Source organism: Protobothrops mucrosquamatus, unplaced genomic scaffold (assembly GCF_001527695.2).
Source record: "Protobothrops mucrosquamatus isolate PMUCROS unplaced genomic scaffold, P.Mucros_1.0 scaffold2406, whole genome shotgun sequence".
Classification (NCBI taxonomy): Eukaryota; Metazoa; Chordata; class Lepidosauria; order Squamata; family Viperidae; genus Protobothrops; species Protobothrops mucrosquamatus.
The window spans coordinates 97,245-114,351 of NW_015388478.1; the positions used below are offsets into that span (position 1 = coordinate 97,245).

Consider the following 17,107-nt stretch of genomic DNA (forward strand, 5'->3'; position numbering starts at 1 on the left):
CTCCCGAGTCCCATGCTTCTGGGCCAGACGCCTCGGGACTACAAAGCCCATCCGCCCGCCACCCGTCTACCAGGGGTGGGTGTGGGGGTCCTGCACCTCCCATGCAGCGAGAGGGGAAGGGCTGCAGACGGCTGGAAGAAACTGGGCAGGGGAGGATGGGTCTGGGAGTCCAGCCCAGCCCGGGGGCGACCGGTTGGGGGAATCGGACCCTGGAAGGCTTCGCAGCCCCGCCCCCCCGCTCTTCTCCCAGCCAATCCCCGCCCGCGTCCACCCTGGAAGGATTCGTAGCCCCGCCCCCCGCTCTTCTCCCGGCCAATCCCCGCCCGCGTCCACCCTGGCCACGCCCCCTCCCCGCGCTCCGCCGCCGCCGACCTCCGTGAAGCCCCCGTAGGTGGTCTGGTAGAACTCGTCCTCCTCCTCCGCCACCAGCAGCCCCGAGAGCCGGTTGCCCGCCGTCCGTCGCGGCGCCCGCCCGCCGGCCAGGCCCGCCGCAGAAGCGGAAGCCGACGAGGCCGCCGCTCCCGCCATGGCCGCCATCGCGCCTCCCGATCGATGCGCTCGGCTCGCCACTGCGGCGCCTGCGGGGAAGGCCGCGCCGAGCCGGGCGGCCAGGCGCGATAAGTCGAGCGCCGATGCGGCGAGCGGGGAAGGAGCCAGGCGAGCGCCCATGGAGGCGGGGGGCGCCCTGGCCGCGCCCGGGCCTCTTTTAACGGGGGCGCGGGGGCTCCCCGGATTGGCTCCCCGGGAAAGAGGGGAAAGGCTTTGCGAGGTAGACTGCTGCTGGCCGTGGAGGCTCCATTTGCCTCCTGGGCGGCTTTATTCGGCTGGGGCTGCGGCTCCCCCTATTGGCGCGGCGGGGGCGTTGCAGGCGCTGCTGGGGATTTCAACCCATCAATCAGAATAGAGCTGGAAGGGACTTTGGAGGTCCTCCAGTCCAGCCCCCTGCTCGATTTGCAAGGATTAAACGCTAATAATAATAATAATCATCATCATCATCCCAGGTCCTTGGGAAGGACTCGATAGGTAGACAAAAATGCCAAATCCAGTCTGAACATCTGGCTGACTGTGCGATGATCCATAATAATAATAATAATAATAATAATAATAATAATAATAATAATAATAATAATAATAATAATAAATCCTGCGCTTGTTTTGTGGGGGTGGTTGGATTTCTTTTGTGGGCTGCTTTCGGCCCGTTTCCCCAAAGATGGAATAAAAGGAATTTATTGTAGGGATCTGCAAATAAATCATTCTGAGATCCGACGTCACCCCGGCCTGGCTCGTGACGTTATAGAGGCGGGTAGAGAACGTTGGCGGCGTTGCTAAGGCGACGGGCGTGCCTGCGACGTCAGGGCCACGCAGGACTCCCCCTCCCGTTCGGAAGGAGCACGCTCTGTGATGCGGGGGAGGCCGCGCCCACTGCAACGTTGATGCGGCCATCCACGACCCTCTGCTTTCTGCGCCTGCGCGGCACCGATTTCCCCGCCCCTTTCCTGACGGTCCGCTTTCCGTTAGAATAAACAAGGCGGCGCTGCCTCTTTTTCTGCCCTCCCCCCGCCGGCGCAAAGTGGTTTCTCCCGACGCCTGCCGGGCGGGCCCATTCCGGGAAGCCGGGGGAGGGGAGGAAGCACTTGCGGGGGGCGACCGGGAGGAGGCGTGGCCACCCCTCCGGAGGCGAGCGTGGCACGGCCCACAGCGGCGGCCGGAGCGAGGCGGGCGAGACCAACGGGGCGCCGCGGGGGGAGGCGAGAGGACAAGCGGGGCGAGGAGGCGCAGCGGCGGGAGAAGCGCTAAGATGGCGTCGGCCGGGCCCGAATCCGGGGGGAGCAGCAGCAGCAGCAGCGGAGCCGCCACGGGTAAGGGTCCCGGGGGGGGGGGCAGGACGTGACCCCGGGGGGCGGAGGGGCCTTCCCGTCCCTCGCATTGGCCCCCCCGCCCGCCCCCTCCTGAAATGGGGGGGTCGAGGGCAGCCCCCATTGAGTCTGGGGTCCGGGCAGGGCGAGGGGCAGCGCTGGGGCGGGGAGGNGACCCTCTTTCTGCAGGGCAGCTGTTGCCATGGGGATGTGGGGGGGCTCTCTGGGGCCTTGGGGGGGACCCTCCTGCCTCTCCTCTCCCGTCTTCCCCTTCCCAGGTGGGCTGGCAGGATCCCATTGACGCCCCACCTAGGAGCCCCCACGGGGAGGGGGCCGAAGCGCCCCCCACCCAGGAGCTTTTCCTGAGTCCCCAGGTGTGTTGGGGGGAAGCTTTGGGGGGGTGGCTAGAACAGCTGGCAACCCCCAACTCTTCTTCAGCCCCCTCCCCAATTGGCTCCCCAGGGTCTCCCTGGCTCAGGATGGAAACCGCATCTCTGTTTTCTGGCAAATATTTACTGGCTCATTTCCAGCATGAAAAGTTGGCCCCACGGATGGTTGCCAGGCATCGTCTCGATCCATACGGGTCATTTGGTTCAAGCTGATCTCTTTTCCCGCTAATTTGGGGCTCTGAACTGCAGAGCTGAAATAAAGCCAATTAATTGTTCCTTAGAAGTCATGAATTATATACAGTTCTGCTTCCCCTCCCCCCCCCTTCATCCCCAGCTGGAGACCTGATAAGAAAGCAGATGGGGTTTCCTGACTCAGCAACCAAACTAGAAGCAAGCTTTTTCTTAAAAAAAAAAAAAAAAGAGTAATGCATTAACGGGAAAGGCAATTTGCTGGTGAAACTGGTACCTTGATTCTTACGTGTCTCACGGTTGTGTCAAACAATAAAATCCTAACCGTGCCGTGAAAAGTTGGAATACGCTATGATGCCTTTGCCAGGCAAAAATCTTGATTTTTTTTCTGTGTTGTGGGTATAGGTTGCTTTTTTCTACTGTCGCCTCTAACACCAGGGGGTTTCCTTTCTGAGGGACTCTGGTTCCCACGATGCTTGAACCTGTTAGAAGAGCGATTGGGGTAGCTTCTGAAGATTAGGGCATCCGCCCCAAAGGGGACCCCCTTTCTTTTTCAGCAGAAATCCTGCTTATTCCGCCTCCTCCCTTACCGCTGCTCCCCTTGAGGGCAGCCAAAATCTTCAGTGGTGAAATAAGCTATTTTAGGCCTTGCCTTTTAAAAATAGGCCTCGATTCTTCCTGCAGCAAGGCTGGTCTTTGGAACTGAAGCTTAGCTCTGAATTTGGCCCTTTTTTCCCTCCAAAGAAGACACATTCACTTTCTCTTTTGAGTCTCAAGTGGCTTGGCTGCAGCTCCAGCATCGTGGAGCTGATTGTCTCCTAATATTCCTGTACAATCTCAGTTGTTCTTCAAGCAGTGGGGAAATTCAGCCTTGGTTTAGGGAAGGAAAAAGGGGTGCCTTTGAGAGTCTGTTTCTCATCCGAGGGAGATTTGGCCAAAAAAAAGGGCTTATTTGAGGGCAGCAATTTCCCCTTTTCCCCCCAATTTTTTCCCCTTATTCTTGGGCCCAAGGTTCTAGTCTGTCTGAAGCAGGACCCATGTTCCTTTCCAGGCTTCGTACAGGGGGAAGATGTTGGCTTTTCACAGAGAGAGGTGTTGTCCTATGCCAGTGATGGCGAACCTTTTAGAGACCGAGTGCCCAAACTGCAACCCAAAACCCACTTATGCATCGTCGAGTGCGGGGTGGGTGTGGCCCATTGGGTGGGTGTGGCTGCGGTGGTAATGGCAGACTGGGTGGGACTAAAAAGTTCAATCAATCAATTTCAACTTTGCAAGATCTTTTTTTTTTCCTGCGAGAAGTTGAAATTGACTGATTGAAAGTTGTTGTTTTTTTGCACACGGCGGCAGAGGCCTAAAGCGAAAAGGTTTTATAAAACCCAGCTGAAGGCCTAGGACTGGGGCAACGGTGCGGGTGCCCACAGAGAGGGCTCTGAGTGCCACCTCTGGCACCCATGCCATAGGTTCGCCACCACTGTCCTATGCAGAGCAGTGTTCAAACTGGCCTCCCGAACGGGGAAGCCGAGCAAGCAGAGGTCCAAAGCGGCAGAGCTGACTTTGCAAAAAAAATTTCTCCCAGCGCCCGAAATCTGCCTCCGTAAGCCGGCTTCTCTGCCTGCAGTGTTCTTCAGATGTATTCTGGCTTCCCTTTCTGACTTCAGGGGAAGCCGCTCTAAATCTGTGCTGTCAACATGGGAGGAGACCGTTCTGGCCGGGGCAGTTTCCTTTCCTGGAAATCCAAGCGGCTGTTTTCAGGATGCTCAGCCCCAGAGAGACGTGTTTAATTAGGAGCAGCGGTTAAAAGGTGGCTTTCCAAAGAGGGTGAAAAGCAGCCCTTTCATTAGGCTGGTCTGTGACCATAATAAAAATTGGGCTTGGCAGCCCTTTCACCGAGCGGAGAAGCTGGTTCTTTTGGAAAGGGAGTGTCAGCCCGGCGCTGTGAGAACTCGGGTTGCCAGGTTTTCATCACAGGAGTTGTTCAAAGGAGGGCGTTGCAGGCACGGTGGAGGTGGGGATAATTAGATGGGAAGGTGACAGAAAGTAAGTCTCTGCTGTTCAGCTTCCTGGGCTCTATAAAGGAGGATATTTGTAGCTCAGGGTCCTTGATGCTCTCTCAGTTTGATTGGGCTCTTGCAGCCCTTTCATGACCCAGCTAGCTAATGGCATCAGTGCTAGAAGGGAAGCGGGTTTGTGGAGAGGAGGTCAAGATGACTGTGGGGTCCCTGGTGCTCTCCGAGCTTCGTTCTTGCAGACGTCGTATGACCCAGATTAGGTAACAACATCAGTACCAGTGGGGTTTGCTGCAAATGCTCCTTCTAGCACTGATGTTGTCACCTAGCCGGGTCGTGAAACGTCTGCAAGAAAACAACCCAGCTCAGTGAGCACCAAGGACTCTCCTGGCCTCTTGGGATATTTTGCTTCTGGGGAGATGCAGAAGGAAGCTGAGGGAGGGGGGGCAGAGATGTGTGGGAAGGGCTGGTGCTCCTACTTGTAGGTGAACCCACCGCGACCCTCGCCCTTTGCGGTGGTTTTCATCGACAGCCTGCCTCCCCTTCCTTCCTCTCTTAACTGAACTTCGAGCCTTCGTGATCCCGACTGTCTGCTGAGCAAACTCTCTTTCCTTCCTGAAAAATTCTGTGGCTTCCCCTTTTCTCTCTCTCTCTCTCTCTCTCTCCTCTCCGCCAGCCTTTAGCTTCCTCTGTTGCTCCGTGATGCCCTCTCGAAGACGCAGATGTATGGGTAAAACCGAGGCCCGGCATGATCTTATTCCTCCTCTGCTAATCCGCCTGGCCCCTCATTGCCTGCGGTGGTGGTGTGGAAGTGATGCACTGGCTTTGGACACGAAGCAGCTGCTTCGCTCGCTTCCTCGCTTCCTCCCGGCCTTAAAGAGTCCCCCGGCTTCGCACTCAGGCCCCTTCTGGGTCAACTCCGTGGCTGGTCTCAGAAACGCTTGGCAGGGGACACCTATCCCCATTTTTAGAGATGGAAATCTGGAGGCTTCAAAGACTCCCAAGTCGTCTTTGGAGCAGTGAGACAATGTCCTTTTCCCCCAGGGTTTAGCCTCGCTGGCCCTTCTCGATGCAAGCTTGCTAGAGCTGTGGAATCAACCAGGATAGGAAAATGTGCAACTAATCCGGTTTCTCTCCCCCCCTCCTCCCCCCGAGTCAAACTTGGCTAATCCAGTGGCGGTTCAGCCGCTTCTCGCCGCAGATGTGCTGGCAACGCCGCCATCTTCTCCCTTTGAGCTTTTGCAAGTTCAGCGCATGGTCTGGCCGAGCTTCGCCTGCTTTTGCAGCACGTCTTCTTCCTGCGTGGCGCATCGGTCTGGCCAGGGCTTCTCCTGGTTCTTCTCCCAGTCCGACTGGAAGCGGCAGAGAAAAAAAAAAACGTCCCTCCGGAGTGTTTTGAGATGGGAGGCGTCAGATAGGGATGCCTGGGAGAAAATGGGGAGAAAGGGGTGTCCCTCTGCTAAATATTTCCCCCACATGTTGTAACACGACGGGTGAAGCACCACTCCTCCCCTCCCCCCGAGGGCCTGCAGAGTGCCCCCCCAGCCTCCCTCCCTCCCCACAAGTGGCCGCAGGGCGTCTGGCTGTGGACTGAATTCCGGACCCGAAGGAAGAGAACCAGTGCAAAGCCACGTCGCGTGAAGATTGTCCCTCAGCTCCGTTCTTAGGACGTTGTGTGGAACCCCGACTGTCAAGAGTCTGGGATTCTCAGCCGAGGGGCTCTTGAGGTCATCAAGCCCATCTGCTCCTGGCAGGAGCCCAGTCTCCTGCACGCCCTGCCCTCGCAGGCGTTTGTCAGCGGCTTTTGCAGATTTCCCGAAGCAGAGAGCAACACAGAAGAATTGCAAACCGGGTCGTCATCGTTTATCCAAATTATTATCGATGCCAACTCTGACAGACCTTCATTTTAATCAGCCTCGTCAAGGCTGGAAAATGAAGCTGGCTCCCCACCAATGCCCCCCTCCCCAGCCCCTCCAAAGGGCCAGTCAGGATCCCCTCCTCCAGCCAAGATTTTGCCTGCAACCTCAGCTTGGCTTGATGACACCTTTACCTTTCTTTGTTGTCAGGGTCCGCTGGGCTCACAGTGCTGCTGCGGCTGTCCTGGCCCACCAGAGGGCGCTGTTCCCCTGGCCCCTCTCCTAGAGCAGGGGGTCTCCAACCTGGGCCACGTTAGGACGTCTGGACTTCAACTCCCCTGCCGGCTGGGGGATTCTGGGAGTTGAAGTCCACAAGACCTAAAGTGGCCCAGGTTGGAGACCCCCTGCCCTAGCTTGGGCTGCCCACCGGGAAGGAGCTGAGCGAACGGGCGGCCACCTTGAGTGCCCAGGTCCACCCAGATGGGGTGTGTTCCCAGAGCAGAGGGGGCAGATCCTGGGGGCTGGCATTTGCCCACCTTGGCCAAAGACCCCCGGACGGCTCCCCGTGAAGAGCTGGCCTCTGCTGGCAGGCCTTCCTGCAGATCAGAGAGGGCTTTGTGTCGGTTGCAGGCCGCAGGAGTTTCCCCACGGCCAGGTCCACACCTTGTCCCGAGGCGCTAAGCCCTCGGCATCCGGGTGACTCAGCCCCGAGTGACGCGTGGGGCTCCCTTGGCAGAAAACCTGTGGGGCTTGGAGAATCTCTCTCTCTCTCTGGACCGGCAGGGGAAAGCAAGAGCAGACACCCATGTGAACAGAGGGACCCCTGGCCTTGGTTCATGGTGATCCCGCTCTTGAAGGGGGGCAGGAAGGCGTCGCTTCCCTTGCCCCCCACCCCCAGCCACCACCACCCCGAGGACCTTGACCGGGCTCAGCTTAATCTCTGCACTGGTTACCTGCCAGAGGTCTCACTCCCCCTTTCCCTTCCAGGGGCGCCAGGAGCAGCGACCTTCAAAAAGTCCTTGGAGGTGAGTTTGCATTAAATTAAAAAAAACAAAATATCCACCCAGGGCTGGTGCTGAGTCGGTGCCCTTCAGGAGCTGGGGGTGGGGGGGGGGTTTCGTGGCCTTGGGAAAGCTGAAGGGAGCAGCCTGGGATCGCAAGGCGACAATTGCACACCAACCTCCGGCACAAAACGCCGCCTTCTGACTTTGCCCCCTGTTGTAAACATGGAGGAAAACATCCCCGTGCGCAGGGAGAAGCTTGCAGAGGAAGGGACTGGCCCTGGAGGCTTCCCAGGCCTGGGGTGCTCCTGTCCCGGGCACACCCTCTTCTCCCTCCCTGAGGGGCAGGTGCTGCCCCCACCCTCTACCCCCCTCTGTTTTGGGGGCACCCGCTCCACCCTGCCCTGCCCGTGGGAGGATTGGAAACAGCCCTCTCCTCTCCTGCTCCCAGGTGCCAGGCTCCTCCGGGCACGGGTCCTCCCAGACGATCAAGAAGGGACACCGGGGCGTGGATTCCAGCGGAGAGACCACCTACAAGAAGGTAGGCAGGCGGGCGCTGGGGCTGGGCTGCTGCCTCTGCGGGCCTCTCCCCTCCCCTCCCTCCCCCAGCGGCCTCCTCCCCCTTGCATTCTCCAGCCTCTGAGTCACCAGCTCGGCATAAAAGGCCCAGGTGCACGGTGGTTTCAGAGGCAGGTTTCTACTGGCCGATTCAGGCAGAGCAGATCCCAGGGATCGGAAGGCCCCTTGGTCGGTGGCTGCCGCTCGGGATCTCGCTCGCTCGTGGACCCTTCGTCCTCTGGAGACTTTTTCTTGGGGTGCTTTGGACTCTCCAGACGGTGGCCGCTGGGCCCTCCGGGATTCCCTCGAAGGGCTTCTCTCCCCCTACCCAAAATGCGGGCCTGCTCTCCGGAGCGGACGTAGATTCCTCCTCCTCCTCCTCCTCCTCTTACCCTCCGTGCGGGGGATGCTCTGACGCTCCCCGGGTCCCAGGGGACTCGGATCTGGGCCGGGATGCTCCAGCTGGCTCTGAAATGGAGGTTAGCCGGGATGGGTCCTTTCGGAAGCCGCCTCTTTCCGTAAGTGGCCCCCTTGCTGGGCCCAGAGATAGGCCTGAGACTGTGGAGGTGGGGGGTGCTTGGGGACCCCAAAGATTGTGGGGGGGGGGAGAATGCCCAGGGGAGTTTGGAGCAGGCCTCCCCTGTTGTTTCTGTGGTCAACAGAACCAAGAAACAGTTGGCAGAATTGATCCTTGACAGGGATATCCTTCCTTCCTTCCTTCCTTCCTTCCTTCCGTCCTTCCTTTCTCTTCCTTCCTTCCTTCCTTCCTTCCTTCCTTCCTTCCTTCCTTCCTTCCTTCCTTCCTTCCTTCCTTCTGTTGTGTTTTCAGCCTTTTGTGGGCTCCTCCCTTGCCTGGAGTGTGTGCTTGGCCTGTTGTGGCAGCTGCTTTTCCTCCAGTGATGTGTTGCGCGTCATTTTTGCCCCCCGCTCCTGAAGCATGTCCCTCACATTGGGGGACAGCCTTCTTTCTAATGGGGTTCCTCATCCCTTCGGTGGGTGGCTGTTTGAGGGGGTCTCCGGAGCCCGGTCCCCGAGATCAGGACGATGTGGATGGGGAGGGAGCCCAGCTCACACTCCCCACTGCTCAGTGGTCTCCCGGGCCGGGAAGAGCTCTGCGGCACGTTTTGGCACCCAGCGCCTGTAGCTTGGCACAAGTCTCCACGCGTGCCACTGAACTGTGGGACCTCCCCCTCACCTCTCTGGGAAGGGCACCTATCTGGCATCCTTGGGGGGGAGAAGAAGCCAGATGGGGAGCCCTCCCCCCTTCCCCGGAGCAAGAAGCTATTGGTGATTCTGGTCTGATCTTCCCAGAGAGACGAGCGGACAGTCCCATAGTTCAGGGCTTGGGAGGTGGGCTGGCCACCCCCCCCCAGCTCGAATGGGAGATGCCAGTTTGGGGTTGCCTGGCCGGGGAGGCAGGAAGCGAAAGCAGCCAGGGGATTTCCAGGCACTGGGGCCGAGCAGGCGCCCCGCCTGCCTTTGACGTAGGCAGCCCTGTGGTTTACGGAAGGCTTGGGCAGGGGAAGCCCCGCCAGAGTCTCCAGGAGAGACTTCAGACACTTCAGGCAGAGCAGTTTCTGCCCCCCCCCTGCCCCTCCCAATGGGTCCAGTCAGGAATTTCCTTCATCCGACGGTTTTTGCGAGAGGCTTTTCAGAGGAATAACCGACTCGAAATCACGTTAAAATGTGCTGATTTGGCAGCAGGAACGGCCTCCAATTGCCTTGACTCGGCAAAAGCGAGCAGGGACGCGTTTGGGGCGTTTGCAAAAGGACCTGCAAATCAGGATCGGCTCTTTTTCTCTCCCCTCCACCCCCCCTGCGCCCCCTCCAGACGACTTCCTCGGCTCTCAAAGGCGCCATCCAGCTGGGCATCACCCACACGGTGGGCAGCCTCAGCACCAAGCCGGAGCGGGACGTCCTGATGCAGGACTTCTACGTGGTGGAGAGCATCTTCTTCCCGGGGTGAGCTGCTGTCACCTGCCCGCCCAGGTGAACCACAGCCGGGCCAGGCGGCCTCTGCGGCCTCTGCTGACCTCTCCTCCCTCCCTCCCTCCCCTGCAGCGAAGGCAGCAACCTGACCCCGGCCCACCACTACAACGACTTCCGCTTCAAGACCTACGCCCCCGTGGCCTTCCGCTACTTCCGGGAGCTTTTCGGCATCCGGCCCGACGACTACTTGGTGAGCGGGCTTCAGGGGCGGCGCTCGGAAGCTGCCCTGGGAAGGGCCGGACGGGGACCCCTTTGGGGGCCAGGCAGGAGAGGTCCACAGGGCTGATCTTCTCCCCCTGCCCCGCCCCCCCTCAGTGCTCCCTCTGCAGCGAGCCGCTGATCGAGCTCTCCAACTCCGGCGCCAGCGGCTCCATCTTCTACGTCTCCAGCGATGACGAGTTCATCATCAAGACCGTCCAACACAAGGAGGCCGAGTTCCTGCAGAAGCTGCTGCCGGGCTACTACATGGTGAGCGGCTGGGCGGAGGCAACCCCAGGAGACGGGGGAACCCTCTCTGCCCTCCCAAAGGGGCCCCTTCTCCATCCTTGTGGTGACCGTTGACTTGGTGGTGGCTGCTGTCCTTGGGCCACCTTCGCCTTAAGGACACCCCTCTTCTCCGCCCCTCCCCCCCTCCAGAACCTGAACCAGAACCCCCGGACGCTGCTGCCCAAGTTCTACGGCCTCTACTGCGTCCAGGCGGGGGGCAAGAACATCCGCATTGTGGTGATGAACAACCTGCTGCCCCGCTCGGTCCGGATGCACCAGAAGTACGACCTGAAGGGCTCCACCTACAAGCGCCGGGCGTCGCAGAAGGAGCGCGAGAAGGTCTTCCCCACCTACAAGGACCTGGACTTCGTGCAGGACGTCCCCGACGGGCTCTTCCTGGACGCCGACATGCACAGCGCCTTGTGCAAGACCCTGCAGAGAGACTGCCTGGTAGGCGGGGCAGCCGGGGTGAGGGTCCCGGGGTGGCAGGACAGGGTGGGTGAGATGGGGCCGTAGCTCTCCTGTTCTGCCCAGCCCCAACTTTTGAACCGGGGAGGGGGTCGGTTTCTTCTTTATTTGGAGGCTGGGGGCTTCCCAAAGCAGTCAAAGCGCTTGCCAAAAAAAACAGAGAGAAGGGAATACCGGAAATGAAGGGGCCGGGTTTTTATGAGTAGGGGGTGAGCCTTGAGACGGGGCAGGCAGGCTGGGCCGGGTTCAAAGGCAGGGAGCTGTTTAGGGGAGAGGGAGGGGAGGGGCCTCCTTGAGGAAGAGGCCGCCTGAGGTCCTTTGGGGGGGGATATTTGCGCAAAGGCCTCTTATCACTTCCTGGACCAAAGTCTGCCTTTCGTCCTCAACTCGCCTGGGCTGGGAATCTCGCCGCTTCGGAGAGTGGGGAAAGAGCGCGAAGGCAGCCCAGCCCAGAGGCCAGCAGGACCCTGGCTTAATTTGGGGGCTCCCTTTCCTCTGTTCTCCCCCTCACCCCCCCAAAAAACCCCCCCTCCCCCAGGTCCTGCAGAGCTTCAAGATCATGGATTACAGCTTGCTGGTGGCCATCCACAACCTGGACCTGGCCCAGCGGGAACGGGCAGTAGCCGACGGGGCTTCCCTGGCGGACACAAGGCGGCCGGCCGGCCAGAGGGCCCTCTACTCCACCGCCATGGAGTCCATCCAGGGAGAGGCCCGGCGGGGGGGCACCATCGAGACGGACGACCAGTAAGTGCAGTGGCAAAGAGACGGGGCCGCTCGGACAAGGCCCTGCGCCGGTTGGCGAGCGGAGCCGCGGGGCTCGGAGGAGAGACGTGGTGTCCTGGGTCGGGGTCCTCTTCCAGCCCAAGCCCCCCCACACCCACCCCATGCCTGTCTCCTCTCTCCTGCAGGATGGGCGGGATCCCATCCCGGAACGCCAAGGGGGAGAGGCTGCTCCTGTACGTGGGGATCATCGACGTGCTGCAGTCCTACAGGTAAAGCAGCCGGGCCGGATGCCTGCCTGGCTGCGCGCAGCAATTAAGGCTGACAGAGCAGCCCAGGCGGACCTGCCCGGCCGGCCCTGCCCAGTCAGAGGCTCTGCGGCTGGTGGTAGAAACAGGCCGGATGTGAATCAGGGCGGCAGGAGCCGTGGGAAGCCGCAAGCCAGCTGGGCAGAGGAGCCTGGGACGAAAGGAGGGCAGCCAGACCGAAGCAGATCCGAGCGGGAGGACAGCCCGGGCCGGGCATTGGGGGCCGATTTTAAAATTAAATTTATAACCTGCTCTCTCCCACCTTCCCCTCCAATATCTCCAGGTTTATGAAGAAGCTGGAGCACTCCTGGAAAGCCCTGGTTCACGACGGGGTAAGAGGCCGAAACGGTCGCTCCCGTCTTTGGACGGAGCAAGTGGGGGGGGGAAAGGGAGGTCTGGGGACAGATCCTCTTCCCCCTCCCGATTTCTTTTGGGGGGGTGACTTTGGCCCGCTTCCCCGCAGGACACGGTCTCCGTTCACCGGCCGAGCTTCTATGCCGAGCGATTCCAGAGGTTCATGTGTCAGGCGGTCTTCAAGAAGATCCCTCGTGAGTCCCTCCCACTTGGCAAGGGGAAGGGGGGGGTGTCTCCTTCCTGCGTGCCCCCCACCCCTTCTAATTGTAGCATTAGAGAGGCTTCCCAGCTGAGTTTGGTCTCTCTCTCTCCCCCCCCCAAGTGAAATCCTCCCCTTCCAAAAAGAGCCGCTCCGGGATGGGTCCTCCTCGTCGGCCGGGCCAAACCGGGACCCCCGCCCAGGGCCTGAGCGAGACAAGAGTCCAGGTCACGATGGAGGCCGAGATGGAGTCAGGTGGGCGCCCCTGGCCTGCAACCCTGTTTCTTCTCGTCCATATTGGGGAGGGGGCCCAAAGTCAACCCCCTCCTGGCCCGGGCGGGAAGCAAAGAGGCAGACTTGTGCCAGGCAAAGGGGTAGCTCCTCCCCTTCCCTCCCCCCCCCCAGCCAGGAGCCCTTCTAAAGCAGGAGTGTCCAACCTTGGCCACTTTGAGACCTGTGGACTTCAACTCCCAGAATCCCCCCAGCCAGCACAGTTGGAAGTCCAGAGGTCTTAAAGTGGCCAAGGTTGGATGCCCCAGCCCCTCTCTCCCCCTTCCCACCCCTGACTGGGTGGCCAGCCCTGCCCTGGGCCCAGCTAGGGTTGCTCAGCCTTCCCCCCCCTGCTCCCCTTCTCAGGTTCCCAGCTGGGGCGCCCCGACCTGCTCCCCCAGACGCCCCCCGTTGAAGAGGCCAACAGCGACTCGGCAGCGACTACCTTATCCACCTCTTCGCTGGGCAGCCCCGGGCACAGCTCGCCAGCCATCCGGTCAGTTGCTGTCCCCAAGAGGGCTCCCCAGAGGCTGGGAGGGGGTCTCTGGAGACACTGGGCTGCTTGGCCAGGACGGCCGGGGGTGGGGGGGGGAGAGTGGCCCCGTCCAGCCTGGGGCGAGGATTTCGGATAACTTGATTCGCGGGGCGCCTCGTTTTTCTGCAGATGGGCCTGGCGCTCATTCTCTTCCCCTCTTTCTCCCTTCAGCTCAGTGGGGGCAGAAGCACCCCCAGCGGACGCCCCCAAGGACCCGGCGGTGCTCCTTCTGGAAAGGTGAGAGGGGGGTGAGATTGGAGACCCCTCCCCAAAGGGCCTTTGGGTTCTCGTCCGCCTTTCTGGATCTGCAGGAGCGGCTGTGATGACTTTGCGCCAGAACAGTGTAGTTCTCTGAAAAACCCCTGGAAAGTCTGTGTGTGGGGGGGGGAGAGAAACCCTCTTTTCTGCCTTCTCCCCCCCCTCCAATTGACCGGGGGGGGTCTGTCTCTCAATCTCCACGTAGGTCAGAGAGCCGAGAGTTGGTCAGTTCAGACAAGTGGTCCTCGGAGCTAGATAGTGCAGGATGCTTTCAAGTAGGTGAGGCCGAGTCCAGGCAGGCCGGGCCCTGGGCCAAGCGAGCCCCCCGGGGCCAGGGGAGGGGCTCAGCGCTCCTGGGGGGCCCAGCCCTGCCTGCCCCACCGGCCGGAGAGGGCTGCTCCGATCCAGGGAAGCTGTGTGGCCGTGGAGGGCGCCAGGCCCCAATCTGGAACTCGGATTGCGGCTCCCAATGGCGCAGGGGTCCAACGGACCAGGAGCGAGAACAACTTTCTGTGTCTTTGTGTGTGCCTCCCCCTGGCTCACCCCTGCCCCCAAGGAGTGCCCCAAACGCTCGCCCCTGCCCCAGAGCAGCGTCAGGAGAACGGCTGTGGCTCATGGGCAGCCCGTTCCCTTGTGCCGGGGACGTGCAGGGGCAACAAGCCCCTGAAAAGACCCCTTTGGCCCAGTGAGATGGGGTTGGTGGAGGTGCCACACACACACACACACACACACACACCCCGCTCATCCTCTGCTTTCCTCCCCCCCCCCAGTGCTTCCCCCAGCCCTTCCGCCACAGGGCAGCCTTCTGAGCCGATGCAGCAGCCTGGAGATTTGGCCGAAAGCGAAATGGATTGTGTGAGTCCTCTTTCCCTCCTCCTCGGCCCCTCCCTCCCTCCTTCCCCCACCCCCCATTTGGGTGACCCTTTGGAGGGAGAGGGGACACGGGGGGCCCCCCTGAATTGGCTTGGAGCCTCCCCCCCCATCTGACTCTCCTTCCCTCTTTTCTGATTTTTTCAGTGAAGGTTCCCTGGAGTCTTTTTTTTCCCCCAGAGGGAAACTTAGCAGAAGATCTTCTCCGCACTCTGCATGGCCTGTCTCTTTGCGAGGGGGGGGGAAAGGGGGGGGACCAGCCCCCCGCCCCCTTTTGGAACTGCTGGCACCACAAACTCCTTTGAACTGAGCAGGCGGAAGCCCGGGACCCACTCGGACCTCCCAGGCGGCCCACAGCGCCCGGCTCCGGGGCGCACGTGGGATGGAGGGGGGCGCTCGGTGTCCAGCCCCCTCCAGCCTGGGCAGAGGACAGGGCGGCCCAGCCTGGCGGGGCTTCCGAGGAGAAGGGGTGTCCAGAGGAGACGGGGGGGGCCTCTTTCCAAGCCCCAGAACGACCATTCCATCCTCACTTCCTCCCGGGGGGTTGTGTGTGTGTGTGTGTGTTGAAGCCGATGCTGCCCGCTTGGAGAAGATTGCAAAGGACGAACGCTCCCCCTTAATGTTGGTTTTTCTAAAGTGTAGCCATGCTTCTTCTTTCATGAATTGCCATATCTGGGGGCTTCTTTTGCGAGGCCAGGATCCTCTCAGCCTGCCCGTATCTGGAAGGGGTGGGAGGAAGCCCTGTTTTTCAGTGCTGTATCGTGGAAGGGGGGGGGTCAGGAGCCTCCCCACGCCCGTCTCCCTGCTCCAGGACTCTCGTGGGCCTTGGCTGGTCAGCCCCACCTGCCAGGCTCGCCCAGAGTGATGGGCGCTGGAGTCCCAATGCGGCCGCTTTGCTCAATGCTGCCAAGTACAGTTTTTCAGTGTTGTACTGACGGACCAAACTGCACCACCTCCTCGCTCGCTTTGTGGCCATTGGGAGATTTCAGTATTAAAAGCCCTCTTGAGAAGCTTGTAGAACTTCACTACAGTCAGGGCTCCTTTCCCCCCCCCCCTTTCCCCCACCCCTGTTTTATAGCTCTTCCTCCATTGTGGCTATTTTTTTTTAGCAATCTATGAGAATGGTCACCCCTTAATTCTTTTGCACGTAGGGAGGGGGTGTTTATCCTCCCTTTTGAGCATTCTCACGGGTTGTGTTTGGAGAAAGCAACCCTCAACGTGGCTTTCCTTGCACCAAGCACGTTTTTGTGGCCCTAACAAAACCTCTGCAGCAGTCGGAGGAATTCTTGGCAGCGGTGGTTATTCAGGAAAGGTTTTAGTGCGTCAAAAGGAACATACCTTTGTTTTTTCCCACCCAGTTTTGGAGGGAAAGAAAGAAAGAAAGGACAGTTGTTTTCTCAGTGAGCTTTATAGATATTTTTGTGAAGAAGCATTTAACAGGAAACAGACTAGCATTCAATGTTGGCTGCCGAGAAGATGGATGAAGGGGGCCACTCAGCCCCTAAAGAAAGTGAGATCAGGGTAAATAAATTCTTATTTTTGAGAAAAGTTTGCAAGACAGCAGGGCATCTGTTACACCTCAAAGCACCAATGTATAATAAATCAATCACATGGCTGTTTGTGGATATGGGAATCCGCCTTCGTGGGTGGGGGGGAGGTCTTGTTAAATTTGAGCCTTGAATCTCCTCAAACTGTTACATACATGTTATGGAACTGTCTACATTAGACTGATTTGGAAGTTTCCTGCCACAAAAAAGTTTGTAATTTATAAACTTATATTTCAAGTCTGTTTTTGGTGCCCGTCTCTTCCCCGTGGGAGTTGTTTTCCAGACTGCAGCATCATTTTAGACTTTGGGGGTGGGGCAAACTGGGAAGTGGGGAGGCTACAGATTGGCTATTAACCTTCAGAAGAAACAACACTGGTTGTGAGAACGGACATGGCATCACAGGGGGGTGGTGGTATCTGACTTGCCCTGCATGGGTGGGATTAATGGTCACCCAAGACTTGTGAACTTCAGCTCCCAGAATTCTCCAGCCAGTTTTAAAGTGGACAAGGCTGGGGACCGCTGACCATGCAGTTCTTTACCCAGCCTCTTGGGCTTGGGAGTATATTGGCCAAACTCTGCTGGGTGAGTGGGCCTTGAGCTAGCTCAGCGGTTCTCAACCTATGGGTCGCGACCCCATTTGGGGTCGATCGACCATTTCATGGGGGTCGCCAAGCAAGGCTGTCCACCATTTTTTTCCCCCTTTTCCGGCGGGTGCCTTACCTCCCTTGGGCTGGGCCAGCTGGTGGTCGGCCTGCTCCGTCTCTGCCGCTTGCCAGCTACGCCTCGGCCGGCGCAGGGGGCGGAACCATGCATGCGCGGCGCTCCCGGGCAGGGAAAGTCCTCGACTTACGACTGGTTTGGTCCTCGACTTACGACCGGTTTGGTCCTCGACTTACGACCGGTTGGGGGTCGCGGCATTAAAAAGGTTGTGAACCACTGAGCTAGCTGGTGAAATTGGAGCATGAGGGGGGCTAATGTCCCACACACCCAATTGTAATTTGCCCCCAATTATATTCTCGCACCCCAACATCCCTCAGTTCAATGCTCCCCAGAGGCAGAGAACCTGACCAGCCAGGTCCTCTGCTGGGTCCAGCAGACAGGGCTGCAAAGGATGCAAGCTAAGCTTGCAGCAGTAGTAACTTCACACTCAGTGACCGTTTCACACCCAGTGACCTCTTAGCAGTCAGTGACTTCCCGCTCGGCTCTGCGCAGCCCGAACTGTTTTATGTTTCTTTAGATTTGTATACC

General features: G+C 59.5%; 2 protein-coding genes across 2 annotated transcripts in view; one reads left to right on the forward strand and one right to left on the reverse strand.

Moving 5' to 3' along the window:
* The window catches only part of VPS72 (vacuolar protein sorting 72 homolog), a 3,016-nt gene extending 2,479 nt beyond the window's left edge, over nt 1-537 (reverse strand). Inside the window, exon 1 of the mRNA XM_015824887.1 lies at nt 373-537. Within this exon, the coding sequence (XP_015680373.1) occupies nt 373-537 (165 nt within the window). The remainder of the gene's footprint in view (nt 1-372) is intronic.
* Nucleotides 538-1,798: 1,261 nt separating this feature from the next.
* Nucleotides 1,799-17,107, forward strand: part of LOC107295575 (putative PIP5K1A and PSMD4-like protein) — a 20,352-nt gene continuing 5,043 nt past the window's right edge. Inside the window, exons 1-14 of the mRNA XM_029285877.1 lie at nt 1,799-1,859; nt 7,284-7,321; nt 7,749-7,838; nt 9,687-9,817; nt 9,917-10,034; nt 10,160-10,312; nt 10,481-10,780; nt 11,337-11,542; nt 11,707-11,790; nt 12,110-12,158; nt 12,290-12,374; nt 12,503-12,634; nt 13,016-13,178; nt 13,356-13,421. Of these exons, the coding sequence (XP_029141710.1) occupies nt 1,799-1,859; nt 7,284-7,321; nt 7,749-7,838; nt 9,687-9,817; nt 9,917-10,034; nt 10,160-10,312; nt 10,481-10,780; nt 11,337-11,542; nt 11,707-11,790; nt 12,110-12,158; nt 12,290-12,374; nt 12,503-12,634; nt 13,016-13,178; nt 13,356-13,421 (1,676 nt within the window). The remainder of the gene's footprint in view (nt 1,860-7,283; nt 7,322-7,748; nt 7,839-9,686; nt 9,818-9,916; nt 10,035-10,159; nt 10,313-10,480; nt 10,781-11,336; nt 11,543-11,706; nt 11,791-12,109; nt 12,159-12,289; nt 12,375-12,502; nt 12,635-13,015; nt 13,179-13,355; nt 13,422-17,107) is intronic.